The sequence below is a fragment of the Pelodiscus sinensis genome, chromosome 1 (assembly GCF_049634645.1).
Source record: "Pelodiscus sinensis isolate JC-2024 chromosome 1, ASM4963464v1, whole genome shotgun sequence".
NCBI lineage: Eukaryota > Metazoa > Chordata > Testudines > Trionychidae > Pelodiscus > Pelodiscus sinensis.
Window position 1 is genome coordinate 310068726 of NC_134711.1, and position 21354 is coordinate 310090079.

Consider the following 21354-nt stretch of genomic DNA (forward strand, 5'->3'; position numbering starts at 1 on the left):
GCCTATGACTTTAAAGAGAACATGGAGAAATTGTGGGTGGAAGTGATATTTGTGGAGGGGTCCTCTGACGAAGAAGAATTTAAAGGCTTCAATATAAGACCAAAAGGGAGAGTCCTACATGTCCTTCAAAATGGTGATTTCTCCCCAACCCAAACACTAAACTAAAGGATAATGAAGTTGAAGAGCAGGTAAAACATCAGTCAAGATAGAGAAGTTACTCACCCTGTGAGTAACGATTGCTCTTCGAGATGTGTGACCTTGTGGGTGCTCCACAGTTGGTGTCAGGCTCGTCCCACCTCCACAGACTGGAGACTTGAAGAGCAGTAGTCAGACGGGCTGCACACGCGCAAGCGGAGAGTGGTGCTCCTGCCTTTGAAGTAGTGCTCACAGCCTGCTTCTCCTCTGTTTCTTCTGACACCCTTGTGGGCTGCTATTATTGCCCCAAAAAGTTGGAAGGAGGGCAGGTAGTGAAGCACTCACAGGGGGACACATCTTGAAGAGCAATCATTACTGCACAGGGTGATTAACTTCTCTTTATTCTTCGAGTGATGTCCCCCAGGGTGCTCCACAGTTGGTGACTGTGTAGCAGTGCCACCTGAATGGACGGTGGGCTTCGGTTAATTGCTACAAAGTGTGGAGAGAACTGCAGTGGCTACTGCAGTATCAGTTGTGGAATAGCATAATTATGGTGGAATAGCATAATGCTTTGTGATTACACAACCATGTTGCTGTTCTGTGTATTTCCTGGAATGAGACTCCTTTTAGGAAAGCAGCTAATGTCGCCATGGCTCTGGTAGAGTGGGCTCTTGAAGTCACTTGTAACGCCCTATTCTGGAGCAAGTAGCAGGTAACAATGCATGATGTTATCAGCTTTGATATGCTCTAAGACGACAGTGGTTTTCCCTTGGACCTTTCAACCAGGGATATCAGCAATCTCTGGGATGATCGAAAGGATTGAGTCCTATCCAGATAGAAGTCAACTGTCCTTCTAACGTCCAAAGTGTGTAATATGGCTTCTTCTCTGGAACGGTGCAGTTTTTGATAGAAAGTGGGAAGGATTATTGGTTCGTTGATATGGAATTATGAGCTCATTTTGGGTAAGGACGACAGTTGTGGCTGCAGAATGATCTTATGCTTGGGAAAGGTTGTGTATGGAGGCAAAGCTGTGAGAGCTGGGAGTTTGCTGACCCTCCTTGCAGAAGTGATCACCAGAAGGAACAGTGTTTTCATGGTAAAAAAGGTAAATAGTGAGGTTGCCATTGGTTCAAAGGGTGGTCTTGTGAATGAATGTAGGACCAGTTCTAAGTCCCACATACGGGAAGTGATTTTTCAAGCTGGGCGAAAGTTCTGTAAACCCTTCCAGAATATTTTAGAGATGGGGTGTGCAAATATGGAGAATGCATCAATGATAGGGTGGAAGGCCATAATGGCTGCCATGTGCACCTGGAGTGATGAAATTGATAAATGTTATTGTTTCAGGTGCATGATGTATTCCAGTACTTGCTGGAGCGGAATCATGGATGGTTTGACTGCCCTGTGTGTGCACCCGTTTAAGCCAGTGCCACTTGTATAGGTAAGTCCTGTGTGTCGTTTGCCTCCTGCTATGCAGCAGGGCATTTTTCACTTGTTGGGAATACTGTTGCTTCACTTCTGAGAACCATATAGGTGCCATGCTGTCAGGTGTAGCGTTTGTGGTTTGGAATTGACCCCTGGTTCTGGGAGAGCAGATCTGAGTGGTTCAGAAGCAGGCAGAGAGGTCATAGAGACATGTGAACCATGTCCTATTGGGGCCAGGCTGGGGCTATCAAGATCATAGGGACCCCTATCCGTCTATATCTTCCGGAGCACTCTGGGAATGAGAGGAATGGGTGGAAAGGCGTATAATAGGTAGGCCCCCCAAGTGAGAAGCATCGCATCACCAAGGGAGCTGCATCCTATGCCCGCTCTCGAGCAGCACTGGGAGCATTTGGAGTTCTGTCTGGTGGCGAAGAGATCTATCTGCGGTTGTCCCCAGCGGTGGAACAGCTCATGGGTGATCTGATCATGTAATTCCCACTCGTGTTCTGTGAAGAAGTTGCAGCTGATGGTATCAGCCATAATGTTCTTGTCGCCAGGAAGGTACGCTGATGAGATGGTAATGTTGTGGCGGATGCACCAATTCCAAAGCCTGATCACCTCTGTGGAAAGAGACTGAGATCTTGCACCCCCTTGGCAACTGATGTAAAACATAGTCATCATATTGTTGGTAAGGATATGCACTGGAGAGTCTTGGATGTACAGGAGGAAGTGCCTGCATGCGTTGTGGACTGCTTGAAGCTCAAGCAGATCAATGTGAAGTCTGGACTAGTCTTTGGACCATTTCCCTTGTGCAAACTGTTGGAGGTGTCCTTAGTAATTTGTGAGGGTTCCGTAGTAATTTTTCAGATGGCTGGTCCCGGTGGAAAGGCATCTCCTGTGCAGAGGTTCTGTGCCTGTGTCCACCATTGTAAGGAGGTGAGGACTTTTGGGGGAGGTAAAATGTGCCTGTGGATCTGACGACTGGCTAGTGTGTACAGTGAAGAGATCCTGTGTTGGAAACACCGGAAGCGAAGCCTGGCATGCAGGACCGCATATGTGGTAGCTGCCACGTACCCCATAAGTTTGAGGTAAGTTAAGATGGGAACCGTTGGGCTGGTGGTAATGAATGTAACGAGTTTTCTTATACTGTTGAAACGGAGGTTGGGGAAATAGGCTCGAGCTCTTGAGGAATCTATACGAGCCCATATGAACTCCACAGATTGTGTGGGGCGTATTGATAATGAAGCCCATCGACTGAAGTGTCGTCTTCGTGAATGCAATCATGTCTCTCATGCTCTGTTGTGAGGGACCTCATATTAGACAATCATCTAGATAAGGGAATATTGTGAACTCATTGTGTCTGAGATATTCTGCAGCAACTGCGAGGGTTTTCAAAAAGACTCTGGGGGCAGAGGAGTGTCCGAACGGGAGGACTCTATATTGAAAATGGTCTGAGGCTACTGTGAATTGTAGGAAACACCTGAGTGCAGGGTGTATTATGATGTGAAAATATGCATCTTGAAAGTCAAGGGCTGAAAACTGGTCCCCCCTGTTCAGTGCTGGAATTATTATGGTGAGTATAATCATTTTGAAGCGTTGCCTGCGAAGGTGTGTTTAATTGGCAAAGGTCCAAGATAGAACTCCAACCTCCTATTCTCTTTTCGGTGAGAAAGTAGTTCAAATAAAACCCCCTCCCCTTTGTATTTTTGGAGGACCCGCTCTATGGCTTCTATATTGAGAAGGTGCTGAACCTCCTGGTGGAGCAATGTCTCATGAGAGAGGTCCCTGAAGAGGGAGGGAGAGGGTGAGGAGGTTGGGGGGATTGCCATGAAGGGGATAGAATAACAACGACTGATGATTTCTAGGACCCACCAATCTGTAGTGATTGCTGCTCATTGATTGTAAAAGGGGCACAAACAATGGTGAAATATATTGTGCTCACCTGGTACTGTAATGGGGGAGAGGTCAGGCAGAACCTCGACCAAATTTTCAAAGGTGCTACCTCGAGGCCTGTCTCATAGAAGAGTGGTTGTTCTGGGCTCTCTTGCATTGGTTTCATGGTCTGAAGAAGTTTTGCTCAAAGGGTCAGTATTGCTGTTGTCTAGTGAAGAGTGTGTCCCTGTGTCTTTGATACAGTGTGTAATGCTTTCTTCAATAAGGGGAGTGTACATCCCCAATGTGCGTAGGGTAGTGCACAAATCTTTGCTTGGATGCAGGGCTTCATCAGTACCTGCCACAAACAATTTAGCTTTGTCAAATGGCAGGTCCTCTACTTTGGCCTGGAGATCCTTAGGGACTCCCACTGCTTGCAACCAAGATGAACGTATCATTACCACAGACGTCGCGGTGGACCTCGGTTTCTGCAGCATCCAGGGCCATTTGCAGTGTCATATGGGATATAGTGTGACCCTCCTTAACGACTGCCTTAAGGACAGGTCTTTTATCCTCTTCAATATTGTGCATGAGTTCTGTTAATTTCGTGTAATTGTCAAAATCATGATTTGCAAGCAGTGCTGTATAGTTAGCTATGTGTAGCTGGAGGGTTGATGAAGAGTACACTTTTCTCCAAAACACATCCAGGCATTTGTGGTCCTTGTCCTGTGTGTTGTGTTGTGTGTTCTTGAACCTTTGATTAGCAGCATCAACCTCTAAGGAGTATGGTTGATGGTGTAGGAAGGTAAAGTCCATGCTTTTAGATGGAACAAAATACTTCATCTCGCCCTTTTACTACTTGGAGGGGCCGTGGCTGGTGTTTGCCATACTTCATCGGCTGCCCCGAGGATTGTTTTGTCTAGAGGTAGTGCAATTTTGGATTTTGCAGAGGGCTGTAGATTCTTTAGGCATTTGTGCTGTTTCTCCTGAACTCTGATAAAACTACCTCCTGACTGGTAGCCATTCTTTTAAATAAGTCCTGGAATTGCTTGGTATCATCAATAGCTGTTGGGTCATTTGGAATAACCACTTCATCAGGAGCGGAGTATGAATTATCATTGGGTGCCTTGTCAGATTGGTGGACGGTTGGGTAGTCCTCAATCTGTCCTTCCTCTAGATCTGTGCCCTCAGATTTGCCACCACTCCTAAAAGCATCTCAACGGTGGAACATACTATAAAAACAACGAGCAGTCCTGTGGCACCTGGAACTCACACACACACACACACACACACACACACACACACACACACTCACTCACTCACTCACTCACTCACTCACTCACTCACTCACTCACTCAAAATCCATGAAATATTTGTTAGTCTCTGAGGCTGTCCACACTGTAGAGCTATTTCGGGATATCGGAAGTATCCCAAAATATCTATTCCGCATATATTGAAGCAGCCTGTTATTTTGAAATAGATTTCAAAATAATGGGCAGCTTATTCCAACATCCTGGTAACCTTTGTTCCACGAGGATTAAGGAGTATTTCAAAATAGTCAGCACCAAATTTGTGTATAGACAGCACCAAATTTCAAAATAAATCTTTTGAAATAAGATATACAAATGTCATAGTTTATTTCAAGGTAAAGGTGTTGTCTGACACACCCTACGATACCACAGGAATACTCATTGTTTTTGAAGTTACAGATTAACATGGCTACCCCTCTGAGACTCTGGAACATACTATGTTATGTTTAAAACATCTCTTTGGATCACAGACTGCTTGATAAAATAGAAGTTTTATTCAAAGTACACTAGATGCTACATAGGTTGTGCAAGGTAAAAACCTTATCTTCTGGTGTTTGTTGGTCTTGTAATAAAATAAAGCTATGCTATGGGTCTGTCCAACAGTCAAGCAGCTTTGAAAGGAGTTAAAGAGTTAAAATGATGCTTGACTTTAGCAGGCAGGCCTATGCTGAAAATTATATTTTAAGATGCTTACCCACTAAGTTTGATTTAACTCCACCACAGAAATGTTTGTTGTTGAGGGCTCCCATGCCCCTCCCCCGCAAAGACAAACCGAATTTTTAGGTTACTGGCATGCCCTAATCTCCAGGCATAACATAGATTTTACTGTATTACTATAAAAGTCACCACACATCATCTGTAATGTCTATGTAATTTTGTTTTGTTTTATACTTACGCACATTTGACAAGTTGTAAAACTAATTTTACTGGAGATCATACAGGTGCACAGTATTAAGAAACATATACAAATAACCTATTAACACTTTATGTGATTTTTAAATTGATTTTTGTGAAGAAAAATAAAGAAAAATCAATGCTGAATACTGACTATAAATTATAACCACATCAATCAGAACAATATAATCATGAGACGTTTAGAAGTAAATTAGTGTAATAGTTACTTTGCAAAATGCCATTTAAATGAACTGAACATCCCATTGATTTTAATGGAATTTTACACAGTATATTTTATCAAAAATTTTACATAGAGATTAGTACATGTATTTTACCATGTGCTAAGGTATATCATATAATATAAACCAATTAACAAAAAGTACAATTGAAGTGCAAGGGAATTTGACGGACTAGATTCTAATACATAAAATGAAATACAAAGTTCTTTACATGTCTTCACAGTTATTTTGTTGTTGATATGATACATAGAATAAGAAGACACTGTTTTACGGCTAAGATAGAAAAGAATCTAAGCACCATATAGAGAATTAAGTTTCAATCTTCACTCTAATTATTTGCTTTTAAAGGAATGGTCAAACTTTTGGCATTAAGATAAGCTTAATTAGCTGAAAATAAAACAATAGTTAGATATTTTAAAAGACAATTACATTATTAAAATGAATTTACACTTGCACTTCCAAGAATAAAATTATATGTGGTATTGGAAGAAAGGGCTACTTACCAAATTGGCCATGTAGATTGTAAGCAGACCTCTCCTATAAGCAGAAATTATCAGATTAGTGAATAAGACATACATCAATATTATATCACCCATCATGCTGAAAAAATACAGTATAATATCACAATGCAACAAAAATATAAAGCTTTCCTAGAACTCTCTAGAAGATACTTTTAGTTGACTTATGCAAGTTCAAGCATTATGCATGGCAGAAAAAAAAAGACACTTCAGAGAAACTATGCCAGTGGCACCCTGTTCAGAAACACTGATCTAGTGGCAACTGCTTCTAATTCTTATTGATTAGTCAGTAATAAAGTTTTAACAAAATTTACAACTGATTTCTTGGCCTAATTCAATGGCTCCCAGCCTTTTCTGATAGAGGACCACACACATTCCAGCAATGTCTCCTCAGACCAGGCTCTGGTATAGTTGCTACCATTTCCTTTCCTGTTATTTTCTACTTAATTTCTGTGTTTTGTCCTTTTAATCTTTTTTTTTTCCCCCACTTGAATTTCTAAGGGTGTTTGCTCCTCTTTTGTAGCACACTCTTCTCCATGCCACATTTGATTACAAGCCATTTCGGATAGGGAAATATGCTGGCAGTTCCATAAGTTTGAACATATATGCCACTGCAGCAGAGGACAGATGACTTGATATGTGGGCTGTTACACATGTCTGCAGCCCTGTACATGTGAGCTATTCGTAGGACATTCTGCATTTGAAATTATGGTGGGAGCAAGAATAGAAGTTTCTTTCAAGATGCAACCCACTGGTTTACCAATTTAAGAGCATATTTGCACCCTTTGTGAAAAGGCAGATACAGGGTTATGCAATTTTCACTAGCCCCACTGTGTTTATACCCACACCAAACCTATGCCATGGTAAATGCTAGTCAGTATTTCCATCCCTTGTTGATTTTAATCACATCTTGCAGTATTTTCTATTTTTATATTTTCCATAATGCTCCTGATGCTAGAATCTAGAGATTACATTAGAAACTCAGTCTTTGAAAGTAAAAAAGAAAAAGAAAAAAAATCAGTGTACATGCACAGTAGAGCCTTCTTAGATTCAATAGAGCCATCTTAGATTCTAGCAGCTAAATTTGCTAAATTTTTGCCCTAAGGGCTTCAGGAGCTGAACAGGATTTTTTTTCTGAAGTTTCTCCACCTGACTTGCTGTAGTGCTGGCCACCAGAAAAGAATAAGACACACCCTCTCTCCCCTGTATTCCCAATGCTTCCTCTTTCTCGTACCTGAGCAAGATGAGGTAGAGGCAAAGAAAGGAGTCTGAGAGGTTATCAGGGCAATGAACAAGGAACGTTGCGTAGGTGCAGGGACAAAAGGGTCTGTAATAATTAGACCACACACTCTTTCAGAACCTAGAATAAAACTCTAGGGGTATGTCTACACTAGCTCGTTAGTTCAAGCTAGGTAGGCAAATGAGGACAACCGGAGTTGCAAATGAAGCCCGGGATTTAAATATCCCGGACTTCATTTGCATGTTCCCGGGCGCCGCCATTTTTAAATCCCCTTAGTCCGAACTACACGTGGCACGGAGTAGGTAGTTCGAATTAGAGATCCTACAAACCTCTTGATGTATATTTATAAGACTACAGTCTTTAATTAAACTGTTTATATACCTGTGACGGAACGGGCTGGGTCTAGGCTCCAGTGAGGGCATCCGCTCAGGGCAAATTGCTCAAACACACACAGGTAAGGGGTTACAGAACCCAATCTCACCTATCCCCAACGGGTTCTTCCGGTCCTCAAAAAATGAAGTTTACAGGATCTTCCGAAAAAGTCTTTTCTTTTTGAAAGAACCGCGTCGAGACCGCGGTTTCACTTTCAAAATAGCGTTTGTCGAAAGAACGGTGACATGATTATGCAAATGAAGCATGTGAAATTCAAATCCCAGCTTCATTTGCAATTGCGATATGTCTAATTTACAACTCTGTCAAAAGAGGAGTGTAGTTTAGATGTACCCTGGATAAGGGAAAAGGAAAGCCCTTATTGCTGAAAATATAAAAGCACCTCCTTTTTCAGGGCCTAAGGATAGCTTGGGGAAAGTTTCTGTCCATTTTGCTTTGACATGACAAACTGGATTTATCTTTCACAGCATCAAAGATCTTGCTACAAACCCCAACTTATACCACTATTACTTTGAGGAGCATCTCTGCCACAGAAGATAAGCTTCTCTCCCCTTTGGACAATTTAAATGAATAGTTTTGTTATAGCTCCAGAAACTGCTTCAAAATTGTTTCATTTCACTAAGGTGTTGAAGAATCCTCTGAGCACCAGAAATGCTAGCAGCATCCATTTGAAAACAATACTGTAAGATACACAATTCAGGTGCCCTGCTTCTTATTTTTAGCCTTTTCCGTGTTGAGACACACATGGCAGCCAGACGCTCTTATATAGGTTACCCCTAACTATTGCTCTAAGGCACAATCAAATTGAAAAAGCAGAAGTAGCAGCACTAACCAGCAGAAAAACCCTGGCTGGCAATTGGTCATTATCCTGCCTGTCAGAGCAAATGAGAAGGAACCCAGAGTTGCACAATTATAAACTAAGCCACATGTTTTGTAAGAGAATATATCCTTGGATATCATTATTATATAAACTGTGCAACCTTGTATTCTGCTGATGTTTCTGCTGGGTACCAAATGAAAAAATAAATGCTTTTGGAACATTATCCTGATGTGGGTTTGTATTTAGGATGAGCATAAAAGAACCCTTCAAAATAATAAGGGGGTAGGAAGCAGCCCCATGTAGGGATAGACTGGATGCCTCACCAAAACAAGGGCCCCCATGGGTTGATGAGTTTCGGGCGGAGTCAATGTGGTTGGGACAGAGACGTTTCCAGGTTGATGATGAGAGTGAACAAAGTATGTCTCAGATTCAGGGGAAGGACTATGTAGCTAAATATGCAGAGCAGAACCGCTGTGTGGTTAGTCTTTCTAGAATGCAGAAGATGGCAGTTAAGCTCCCATCTCTAGACACTGCGGACACTTGTAATCGATCCGGAAGCTTAACATCTGATTCCATGTGGAAGAAGAGGTTGTAGGTGAAAGGACAAGAGATTTGTGAGTCTACATCTTATTGTAGCTACCCCACTGATTGGGGGGAGAGGGAGAATTCCATGACCATTGTGAGCAAGGGAGAGACACCCAGCCAGCCCTTTGTCTTTATTAAGTCAGCGACTTTAGGTTTTGAGCCCACAGGGCAAGGGGGAAGGAAAGAATTTGCTTTGGCAAAGGAAAATTGTAGTTTAACTCTGAAGAGCCAAAACTACAGTAGTGTGGAGCCAAAGATGTGGCATGAGAGAAAGTACTGTCAATGTACACTGGATATGGATTTGTTCCTATTACTCATGTTAACTTTTGTAACCAATGTGCTGATACACAAAACTGTAAAAATGTACAATGTGCATGCTGTTTTGGAAAAACTATTGAACCTGAGAAGAAATGTACCAAAAGACAGACTGTATGTTAAAGGACCTTGTGATGTTGATATTTCATGGTTAATGACTGTAACTGGTCTTGGAACTTCTTACAGGACAGAGAAAATTCCAGCCATAATGTACTGTGTGGAAAGGGAAACTGAGGCATACCCCCATTATGTTTTCATGGCTAAGGGCCAAGATGCCTACATTATGGAGGACGAGAATATCTACATTAACACAATGTTAACTGGAGTTCAGAGAGTTGTCAGAGCTGGCATGGATAAATTTATTATTTTCCTTAGCTCTGGACAAGATCACATGATACATGAGGCTCATGCTGCAAAAGCGGATCCAATTGGCAGTGGTTCTTACCAAGTTTTACCTTGGATTTATAAAACAATGCAAGGACATGGTTGTCACTATGACAGACCTTACAATGAGGAAGCCTATTGTAGGCGAACCTGGTTTTCATACACTTGTCCAGTTATGTATTCTTGTTTCTAATATTGGATTAGAACCCGTACTAACACAGAGCCAAAACATGGGGAGGCCTGTGACGCCCTCAGTGATGTTACTGGCATCACTTCCTGCATCAGTTTTGCATAGGGGGTGTCAGGTTACTGGATTTTAAGGGGATCAGACAGGTCACTGCTACACCCAAGGGGGCGAGGGTGCCCCAAAGTCTGTACAAAGGGGGCCACGTGAGATGTCAAATAAAAGCTTATGTTCTACTGATTTTATGTATGTTATTCATGTACTTAGGTGATATCTGTATGTGGAGTTATAAATATGTACTCTGTGTTGATGCTGGAAGATTCTCTGTCAGACAGAGCAATGGGCCAGGAATGTTCAATCAGTGACTATACTAATTAGCAAGGCTTTCGGGACAAAGTTCTCAGGGTATGTCTACACTTGCAGCCTATTTCGGAATAGGGCTGCAAATGTAGGCATTCGGAATTGCAAATCAAGCCCGGGATTTAAATATCCCGGGCTTGATTTGCATCTTCCCAGCTGGGTGCCATTTTTTGAAATTTACAAGCCTGGAATCACTGCCCGCGTCTACATGCGGCAGTGAAACGGGCATTCGAAATAAAGCCCTATTTTGAACTACCTGTTATTCCTCCTGCAATGAGGTTTAACAGGTAGTTCGAAATAGGGCTTTATTTCGAATGCCCGTTTCACTACCACATGTAGACATAGGCAGTTATTCCAGGCTTGTAAATTTCAAAAATGGCGCCCGGTCGGGAAGATGCGAATCAAGCACGGGATATTTAAATCCCGGGCTTGATTTGCAATTCCGAATGCCTACATTTGAAGCCCTATTCTGAAATAGGCATACCCTCAGAGAGGCCAATACATATCTGAGGAATGTGTCTGGGACCTGCAAACCAGCCAATATCATTACTGCTGATATGGGATACTGGGATAGGTCACTGGGCCACATGACCTGCTCCAGCTTGGAAGATACCAGGGATGGATATAAAATGCCATGAGGCAGACTCCATCTTCCCTTCAATTCTGCCACTGGTTCCAGATACAGCCTTGCAAGGAACAGCAATCCAGGAAGAAGTGTTGGCCCATCTTGACACAGGATGTACACCAGAGACCTTTCAGAGAGCAGTTTGTAACATCTCTGCTAAGAGCCTGCATCAAGAACTTGGTGATTTGATGCACATAATGTATTTTCCTTAACAGCCTTATGCTCATGCTTTTTTTTCTTTTATTAATAAATCTTTAGATTTTAGATTCTAAAAGATTGGCTCAGCGTGCTCTTGTGGGGAAGATCCAAAGTGTAAATTGACCGGGGATTTGTGGCTGGGTCTTTGGGACTGGAAAGACCCATTTGGGGTAGGTGAGATTGGGTTCAATAACCCCTCTCCTGTGTGTTAGGCTTGGGATGATTGTGGCACAGGGAGAGCTGGGGTGTCTGAAGGGTTTTGCTCGTGAGGCTTCCTGCTGGTCGGATTGGCAGCTGAAGTGCTCACTGTGACTGGTTTGTGGCCTATTTGGGCAGGGTCTCCAGTCAGAGACTATAGGGAGCCTTGAGTTTGAGCAATTCGCCCAGAGCAGATGTTCTCAGCAGTGCCCAGACCCGGCCAAGTCCATCACACCCCACCAACCGAGCAGAGGAATAGCTTCTCTGCTTTTAGGGCCCTGGGCTCAGGTCTCCCTACCACCTCCAGTGAGTCATCAGGGCCTGGAAGCAGCGGCCTCGCAGAAGGGGGTTCAGAGTGATTGTTCTCCAAGTTAGACTTACCAAGGTAGGCTAGAGACTTAGGAAGGGAAATTGGGCCGGGATGAAGTGGCCTGGAGACAGTGTGCTCACAGTGATGTGTTATAAAAACTGTGTGTGCGTCTGTCGTGACTTGGGCTTATCGGGGGGGGGAGAGGACGCACAAAATATAGTGATAAAAGTAACGTTACAGGACATTTCAGACCCAATCCCCATCCCCTTCCACAGAGCCAGCCTTCCCCCGCTGCTCTAACCCAGTCCCCCTCCCTTTCCCCAAAGCCAGGCACACACACACACACACACACACACACACACACACAGCCCGCTCTAATCCAATTCCTCTCCTCCTCCGCCCCCCCAACCTAATGCCCGGGTCCTGGAGCCGCCGTTACTGCCATACGCATCTCCCTAAAGGTGCTGGGGTGCGTACATGAGCAGCCCGCTTTGAACATGTGCTGGCTGGGATGCTCTGCACACCCCCACCCCAACCCAATCCCCCTTCCCTTCCCTCCCCTCCCCTTTCCCAGAGCCAGGCACCTCCCCCTCGTACTCCCTGTAACCTTATGCCGCCACTACTACCACCACGCACAGCTCTCACCAGGCACTGGGCACGTGCACTGAGCAGCTAGCCTTGAGCATGTGCTGGCTGGGGCACGTGCACAGAACAGCCCAGCCATGAACTCGCGCTGAAATGCGGCGCAGAGTGGCCCGGCCGTGAGTAGGCAGTGGGGCACCTTAAGTTAGAGCGGCCGGGCTGAGCGATATTTGCAGGAGCCGCATTTTTTTAATCAAAGAGCCGGAGTTAGCTTCTGGGCTGGGAGCTGACACCGCTGCAGCTCCGCCTTTTAAATGTATTAAGAGCCAGGAGACTCTTAATACATTTAAAAGGCTGAAGCACAGTGTGGGGGACCCAGTTCAAGCCAGGAATCAGCTGTCCCAGCTCATGCTGATCCCCCCGCTGCGCTTCTTCTTTTTAAATGTATTAAGAGCTGGCAGGCTCTTAATACATTTAAAAAGCAGAGGCGCAGCATCTGACACTGGGCTCAAGCTGGGAATCAAATGTTTCCTAGCTCACACTCAGTCCCCACTATCCCTCTACCACGCCTGCCCCCAGTTCCCCAAAGCACCAGCTCCTGCTCCCCCCACTTGCTGTCTCTAATAGAGGCAGCAAGGGGGGAGAAGTGACTAGTCAAGGGACTAGTTGACTAGTCGCTTACATCCTTATCACAGTCTTCCAGTTTATGCATAAACATCCATTGTTTTATAGAAAGCATATACTCGATAAAACATTGATCAAAAAGTAAGCTTTAAAGTTTAAAAATATCACAGTATTAAACTTTTTTCATATCTGAGACGCTCTGAAATGAAAATAAGTTATCAATTGTGTGATGCTGGGAGACCAAATATCTCTGCTACCATTTTATAGTTACCTGAAAATACGTTTTTATCTGTTTTAATCTCTCAGCAACTCATTTCTTTTTCTCAACTAGTAAACTTGTCAATTGTCTACCAGTGTTACCTTTGGAGTGAGATCTGTAATGAAAATCAACCTAAGTGAGAGACTGGTTTCTTGCAAGTGGGTATAATCTGAATACTATGTGATTTTTGGTATGTGACCAATTGCCACAAAGGCAAGCTTGCCTTGGTGGCAATAGACTGGAGTGTCTAAATGGTCTGTGCGTCCACTATAGGTCAGACTTTGGGAGCTCACATTTGGTACTGGGTTGGTGAAATTCAATTACAGAACATGCTTCCAGTTGGGGTATCTGTCCAGAGGATGTGAGCCACTCAAGACAGTGTGACAAACTCTATTTAATTTTCCAGTGAATGGGGGTATTTCAATGTGTTTACTTTGAGTTACAAAAATCAAAAACAAGTGCTCATATCAGGATTTGACTACCCTTTATTGGAACCAGGAAGCTTTTGATACAAAGATAATAGTAATGTGAAACATATTCAATCTAGGCAAAGTTCTGTTTTAGCAATGGTTAAAATGCCATTGACTTCAATTACAGTGCAATCAGATCCTCAATGTCTACATGCTGAAATACCATTTTTGCAACAGTTAGGGAATATTTTGCTGACCAATTCTGAAAACTCTTATGAGAAGTCTTTTTTGTACCACCTGAACAAGTTTCAGGCATAAAATTGATGGCATACTATCTTTTGTAGTGTTGTTGTAGCCATGTAGGTCTCAAGACCTGAGAGTCACAAGATGGGTGAGAGAATATATTTTATTGGACCATCATCAGTTGGTGGAAAAGAGAGAGATGATTTAAGGGTACTGTCAGAATATTTTTTCCATAAAGTTCTTACTTGATTACTCCCTTGAAGCTGAGCCTACAGGTTGAACCTCTCTAATACGACACTCTCTGGTCCAGCAGCATCTGCAGGTATGTGTACACTACAGAGTTTTGTCAGAAAAATGTCTGTTTTTCTGACAAAACCTGAGTTACATCCACACTGCAATCATGTTCTTCCAAAGTAAATCAAAAGAACAGAGAGGTTTTTCCAGCGTTGATAATCCTTTTTCTACAACGAAGAAGCCTTTTTCCAAAAAAGCTCTTTCGAAAAAAGGCGTGTATGGATGGGGAAGAGGGAGTTCTTTTGAAAGAAGAGGAAAGAGGAAAAAGCACAGGTGCCCTGGTGGCTACTCCATCCATAATAATTACAACTTAAATGCGAGATAGCATCCACACTGAATGGATGCTATCTTCCGAAAAAGCAGATCACTTTTTCGATGCACTTTTGTGTGTGGACGCTCTCTTTCGGAAGAAGTTTTTTCAGACGAAAGGTTTTTTTCCAAAAAAAGGTTCTTCCGAAAGAAGCCTGCAGTCTAGACATAGCCTGAGATCCTATCAAGAATGTGGCCAAGTTTCCTTACGGTCCCAATAAAGTTTGTTTACAGCCACGAGTCCTGGCTATCAGTTTACTCTGCTGTTATTTAGCTTTAATTTACATTTAATTTAAATGTCTTCTAACATCCCAATAAGCAGTGGAAATGTTGGTAATGATGCCAAACAATACTGACCTCCTGTGGTCCAGTAAATTCTCTGATTCATAACCAATCAGGTCCGAAAGCTACCAGACTAGAGAAGTTTAACCTGTACACTGTTTGTTTCAGCCAGAATACAAACCCATAGGTGCAGGAACTGTGTCTTAAAGAAATACTCAACTTGAAATCTAATCCATTAGAAAAAATAGTTAACTAGAATTATTTTATTTTACCGGTCTTGCATTCTATCATTTTTATTCTAAAAAGTTGTTGTTTGAAAAATGAATACAGACAGTAAAAACAGACTAAACAAAATAAAACAGTGAAGTATATACAAACTGAATGAAGATTTTTCTCATCTCTTCAAATTACAGTTAATAACAAGAATTACTCTTAATGATTGATAAAACATTTTCAAAATGACGTGTGATTTAAACTAACTGTGCCTCTGTATGTGCTGTGTACAATGTATGTATATACAACACTTTTAAGGTTCATTATTATCATGCTTGAAATAAAGGAAACCTAATCTCAGAACAGTTTATCTTTAGTGGATTTTGTTTCTCCACATATAGCTTCCACAAAAGTGAAGCAACGAAGGAGAAGCTATTACCCAATTCTAGTATTTCAGAAAAAAATTATTTTTAAGAGTGAATTACCCAGGTTTTATTTAAAACTGTAGTTGAATTTAGTAGTGATCAAGAAGCAAGAATTTATAGCACTATTAAACAAAGCATGATGCAAGCATTGCTATTTAACTCTGTAACTACACCTCAATCTGAAACTGCAAAATCCTTATTATTCTAGTCTTGAATTTCTCCTGAGTAAAAACTGCTAATCACATCTCACTGAGTAGTGGTTCTGAGATGTGCACAAATGAGTACTAAAATTAGACAAACCAACTTATTTTCTCTTATGACCTATGTCAGGATTTGAACTACATATGGCTTTAATATACTGTAGTTTACCTTCCTGATGAATATAGATTCAGCAATTTTCCCATGAACTCAGGCTTGTATTCTATAGGGACAAACAGAAGTATTTATTAGCTCAAATACTGTTGGGTATTGTAACAACCACCACTTTGGTTTAATTAGTTAAGCATTGTGTAGGTTCTTCACAAATATGAAACCCACAACTAAAAGTCCAATCAGACTTTTTGAACAAGAAATTCAAAATTACAACAAAAATGAGGAAAGAAATGAACTTATTTTGTTCTTGTTTCATTTGGGTTAATTAAAAACAAATTATACACAGCTTGATAAAGAAAAGTAGGGGAAAAAGAGCAAGACGATGATAAAGGAGAAGTTAACTTTGGCTTTAGTTTCTAAACGCAAATTAAGAAGCTAACATAATGGCTTATAATGGCTTCCCCGACAGGATTTCTGGTCTGCAAAAAGAGGAAGAACTTCTCCCATACTGTAAAACAGTCCACTTAATAACTGTAAAACTAAATCAAATACCCAAATCAAAGACTGGTCAAAATACAATCAAATCAAGAGATAATGATTTTTTTCTTCCCTACAGCACACTGACAACACATACAGAAAAACTTAGCTTTAAAACTGTGGTTGATTCTCTGAAATAAGAGAAGCATTATAGTTGATGTTTAGGTTATACTTAATCCCACACCTACTAATTCCCTATTAACAATGGAATCCAACAGCAAAACACTCGTATAAAATTTCATCTACAACTAGAAACAACAGATAAATTTTCAAAATATCACAGAGTATATAAAACACAGACTTAAGCAGTAAGTTTTAAACCCATAAGTAATCCAAAAATACTACTTTTTCAACTTTTAAATACCTAACAGCAGCAACTTTTTCATGTGCCAAAAATATTAAATCAAATATCACGTTGCCACCATATATGTTGTAGGGATCCAACACTACCTATTTTTTCCTTAACTGTCATTTTCAATGTCAAAATTAGAACTATAAGATAATGTAACAGGAAAACATAGACAATATTCCATATTGTAGAAGAACAGTAAATAGCTCTAAAAATCAACACTCATTCAAAGTAAATACATTTTCTCAATGTTCCAAATTCTGCTCAAGTTAAATGTCAAGTAAAATGGTTATTTTTTTTCTTTTTGAGATAGTCAGAATGTGTTGCTCTGTAAAGAAAGAAATGTAAACTTGGACATGTTGTTTTATTATTTCAGCTATATCATCTGAAAAAAGGATATGAGAGAACACCAGGTATGGACAGAAGCCAAATGGAAAAAAGACATTTACAGTGATACAGTCCAGTTAAATTAGCTTCAATAATTCTTGATGATATTTCAACTGGTGCTCCACTAGCTAAGATCTACAGTCAGAAATTTAACTGTTTACTAGTCTTACATAAGTTTCCCTCACCATTTTTCCCTAATGTCCAGTGAGCCAAACACAGAGTCAAAACAAAGACAGTCCTAAAAAAAGAGAAACAAAAATATCTGAAACTGAGTGTCTGGTGACTCCACAAGATTAATGAAAAGAGATGATTCAAATTCTAGAACCTCCCGGGCAGGTTCTTATAAAATGAACGAGTAACAGGTCCCAAAAGATAAACACATTAATCAAGTTTCAGTAATAAAAATCAAATGAAAGATTTCTAGGATTTTAAATAAGGCTTCTTAAGCACATATTCTACAGCAATATTTTTCAAACTTGGGTTGTAGGACTGCCATGGTAGGTCGCTGGCAGGCCCACACCACTTTGTTTATTTAACGTGCCCATAGCCACAGAGCCTCGCAGGTCCTCTTTAGCTGGAAATGGTGAACCACATCCAATGGGAGCTGCAAAGCTCTGAGGCTACGGACACTTGAAATAAACAAAGTGGTGTGAGCCCACCAGTGGCAGCCCTTGGCAGCCCCACAACTCAAATATGTAAAACGCTGTTCTACATTACAATTAAATTCATCTAAGAAGCTTCGTTATACCTATCTTCTTTAATATTAGATGGTTATCACAATCACTATACCTTAAAAAAAACTAGCACCCTAAAATATGGGAGAGGCTTAGTTAGTCTTATCTTTCAGCTGGAACTGGTCTTTTGTTTGAAGCTCATTTTTTATAACAGGCATCCACAGAGTGTACTATATTTGTTTTAGTGACAGTAAGAATTTGTTTCCTTTACAAGAAAATAGTTTAAACACTTGTTTAACACATTAAAGTTAAAAATGTAATAAAAATTGCTTTTTTTCCCAATAAAAAGGAAGAGATGTTTGTTTAATTATTCAATAATTATTTTTAAAATCATCTGATAATTATATTCAATGTAATGTAAGCTCATAAACACATTTTAATTTTAAAGAGAGCGATGGGCTTAATTATTTTACAGTAAAACCTGTGTTATCCGGCATGCCCAGTGATTAGGGCATGCCAGTTTCCTAAAATTCTGGTTATCTGAGGGGGAGGAGGGCCACAGGAACCGTGCAGGGGTCAGGATGTGGCCTGCTTGGGTGGGCGGGATGCAGCTTGGTGGGAGGGGGGGGGAGAGACAGGTGGCAGAAGGTGGTGATGGCAGGGGCGGGCTGCCGGGGGGAGGGGGAGCGCGAGCCACAGGGGGGGGCTGGCCTGCCAGGCCCCCCAGAAGCCACAGGGGGGGATGCGGTCTAGTGGGGGGGAAGCTGGGAGGTAGGAGGCAGAGATGGCGGGGGCGGCCTGCCAGGGGAGAGGCGTGGGAGCCACGGGGGGGCTGGCCTACCAGGGGTGCCAGAAGCCACGGGGGGGAGCCGAAATGCTTGCTTCCAGCTGCCGTTCACCGCTCCCCCAGGTACGTGCTGCACGCATGACTGAGGAGCACTTAAAGGGCCAGTTTCCTTTTTTTTGGTGCTTTTCCCGGCATCAAAAATTTGCCGGTTTCTATAGTTTTCTAGATGGTTAAGTTTTCTAGATAGCACAGGTTTTACTGTATGATGAAAAAGAACGGGTGCCCCAGGTGTATTTTATTTCTAATTTATAAATATAGCAACATAAAAACAGCCACACTGGGTCTGACCTATGGTCCATCTAACATAGAATCCTGTCTTACAACAGTGGCTAATAACAAGTGCTTCAGAGAGAATGAACAGAACAGGCAATTGTTGAGTGACCCATCCTAGTCATCCACTCTGAACTTCTTGCAATCAGACGCTAGGGACACCAACAGCATGGACTTAATAGCTACTGATGGAGCTATCTTCTGTTAACTACAAGCCTGCAAATGATGACTGTGAATAGCATCAGTCACCAATGGAGCAAGGGTTTATTCTAACCAAGCTCCTAAATTCTACTTGATCGGGAGCTCCTTCTTGTGGGCTTCCTCAGATTTGCAATAATCAGTAAGATCATCATTATAAAAACCAAAATGAAATTCACAAGAAGTAACTTCTATTTCATGCTACTTGCAGATTTAGAAAGATAACATTGATGACTACACATGCAATAGTATGCAAGGATGCATATTGTACTTGCTGAAAACTGAAAAACCTAAAATGATGATGATGTTTAAGCAGTTGCTTCTTTTTCTATTGAGATTCCACTTGGAACTCAATGTAAAATATTCTTTCAACCCTTCATTGAAAATGCCTTATCATTGTCCCTAATGCATGTATATTTACAAATACCACAATTAACAACAACCAGAGGCATGAAATGATAATGCTAAAGATTATAAACTATATGCAGAGATTACACAATCCAATTGTGGTACTCAGATCATATACTGATGTTTTCGTGTGATACGGTACATAAACCCCACGCTAAGCAATAAAGTTATTTTGGGTTCAGTCACTTCTGCCCCACCACACCTGTGAGACGTGTCAGATTGGGAGGAATAACTTAAAAGAGAAAAACACTACACAATAGGTGGCAGATTTCCATTCTCAGCTCCTGGGGTCAAAGGGGTAGCTGAAGGTTGAGAGTTTCTCAGATTACCAATGCCTGATGGCAACTTCCCAGCAAGAAAGGAGAACCCAATACTGATCCACTTTTATGGTATGCTTATACTTGTACCACTACAGCACAGCTAGCAATGTGGCATAGTTGGATTTCTCACACCCCTGAAACAGCTATGCCGATGCAAGTTCCCAGTGCAGATCAGCCCTTAGTGGTGCTATTCTTCTGCATTAGCCTGTGAATCTAGCTGGGACCACAGTAAACCAAAAACCTTGTAAAAACAGGGTCTTATTGTACCTGTGGGACAAATCATTTGTATTCCTTTATTTCTCTGGAAGATGCAGACTCTCCAAGAACACAGGCAGAAGGCTGAGCCTCTAATGACATATTTCACGTGACAGAACACCTGGATGCCTCAGGCCAATGGTCAAGCCTTTTGTGACACGTAGGTAGAATTAAACTAGAAATAAAGTGTTAGATTTGTATGACAGATGTCTGCAAGGAATTAATATCATTCAATTAAAACAAAACAAAAAAACCCAAACATTTCTTTAGGACACTCTGGCAAAGATAAAGTAAGATGATTAACATTTAGGTTTTGCTATCTGAGAAAGGGTAAAGTAGTTTTTCCACTTACTCCTCCCACCATTAAAGTAACAAATATGCCTCTATTACTAATTTCAATTGTTTACATTTGAAGGTCATAAATAATATATCTTCATGCTAATGATGTTAAAATGCACTTATTTAGGTAAATGTGTAGCCACTGAAAAATTCAACAGTTACATGTTTGCAGGTGGAGAGACGGCGACGAGGGCTCTGCGGACGCCTCTACATGCAGGGATGTGACTTAAAACCATGTACATGTTTACACTTTCACACCCCTACTGCATGCTAAGAATGAGATGAAAATTTTACTTTTAAGTAAGCATCTTAAAAGACATTCATTTTTTATTCTTTTTAAAAATTGTTTTCAAGTACAAGCCAATTTAAGGTAACAGCTTAATCTACATACTAAATTTGAAACTTTCATGATCCCATGTTATAAAAATAAATTTAATTAATCAGGAAATATATACATCTCTAATATATCACCTTTAACAACGGACTCATAAGACTTCCTTGCATGTCCCTATAATTTACAAAAAATCTCACTTAGTTTTGCCACTATTTCCATGGCATTTTTTGTCTATTACCAACTGAACCTTAGATCAACAGAATAAAGTGTCTCTCTCAGCCACAGTGATCTATCAGCTACAAGCACAATACCAGTTCATTAGACAATAGGAGTATAAAATTCATAACTGGTGTGTTGTACCTTTATAAGCCTCTGTTATTCTTCCCTTTGCTAAAACTATACTTTGAATACTTGTACTCAGCCATTAACTTTAATGAAAGGCTTATGCTTCTGTGATCAGTGTAAGTAGTACAGGCTGGCTGTA

At 41.3% G+C, this 21354-nt stretch overlaps 1 protein-coding gene across 2 annotated transcripts in view; it reads right to left on the bottom strand.

Moving 5' to 3' along the window:
• The window catches only part of TMEM135 (transmembrane protein 135), a 357787-nt gene that overhangs the window by 283814 nt on the left and 52619 nt on the right, over window positions 1-21354 (bottom strand). For both annotated transcript variants that reach the window (XM_075919397.1, XM_075919396.1), the window contains exon 4: window positions 6376-6409. In XM_075919397.1, the coding sequence (XP_075775512.1) occupies window positions 6376-6409 (34 nt within the window). The remainder of the gene's footprint in view (window positions 1-6375; window positions 6410-21354) is intronic.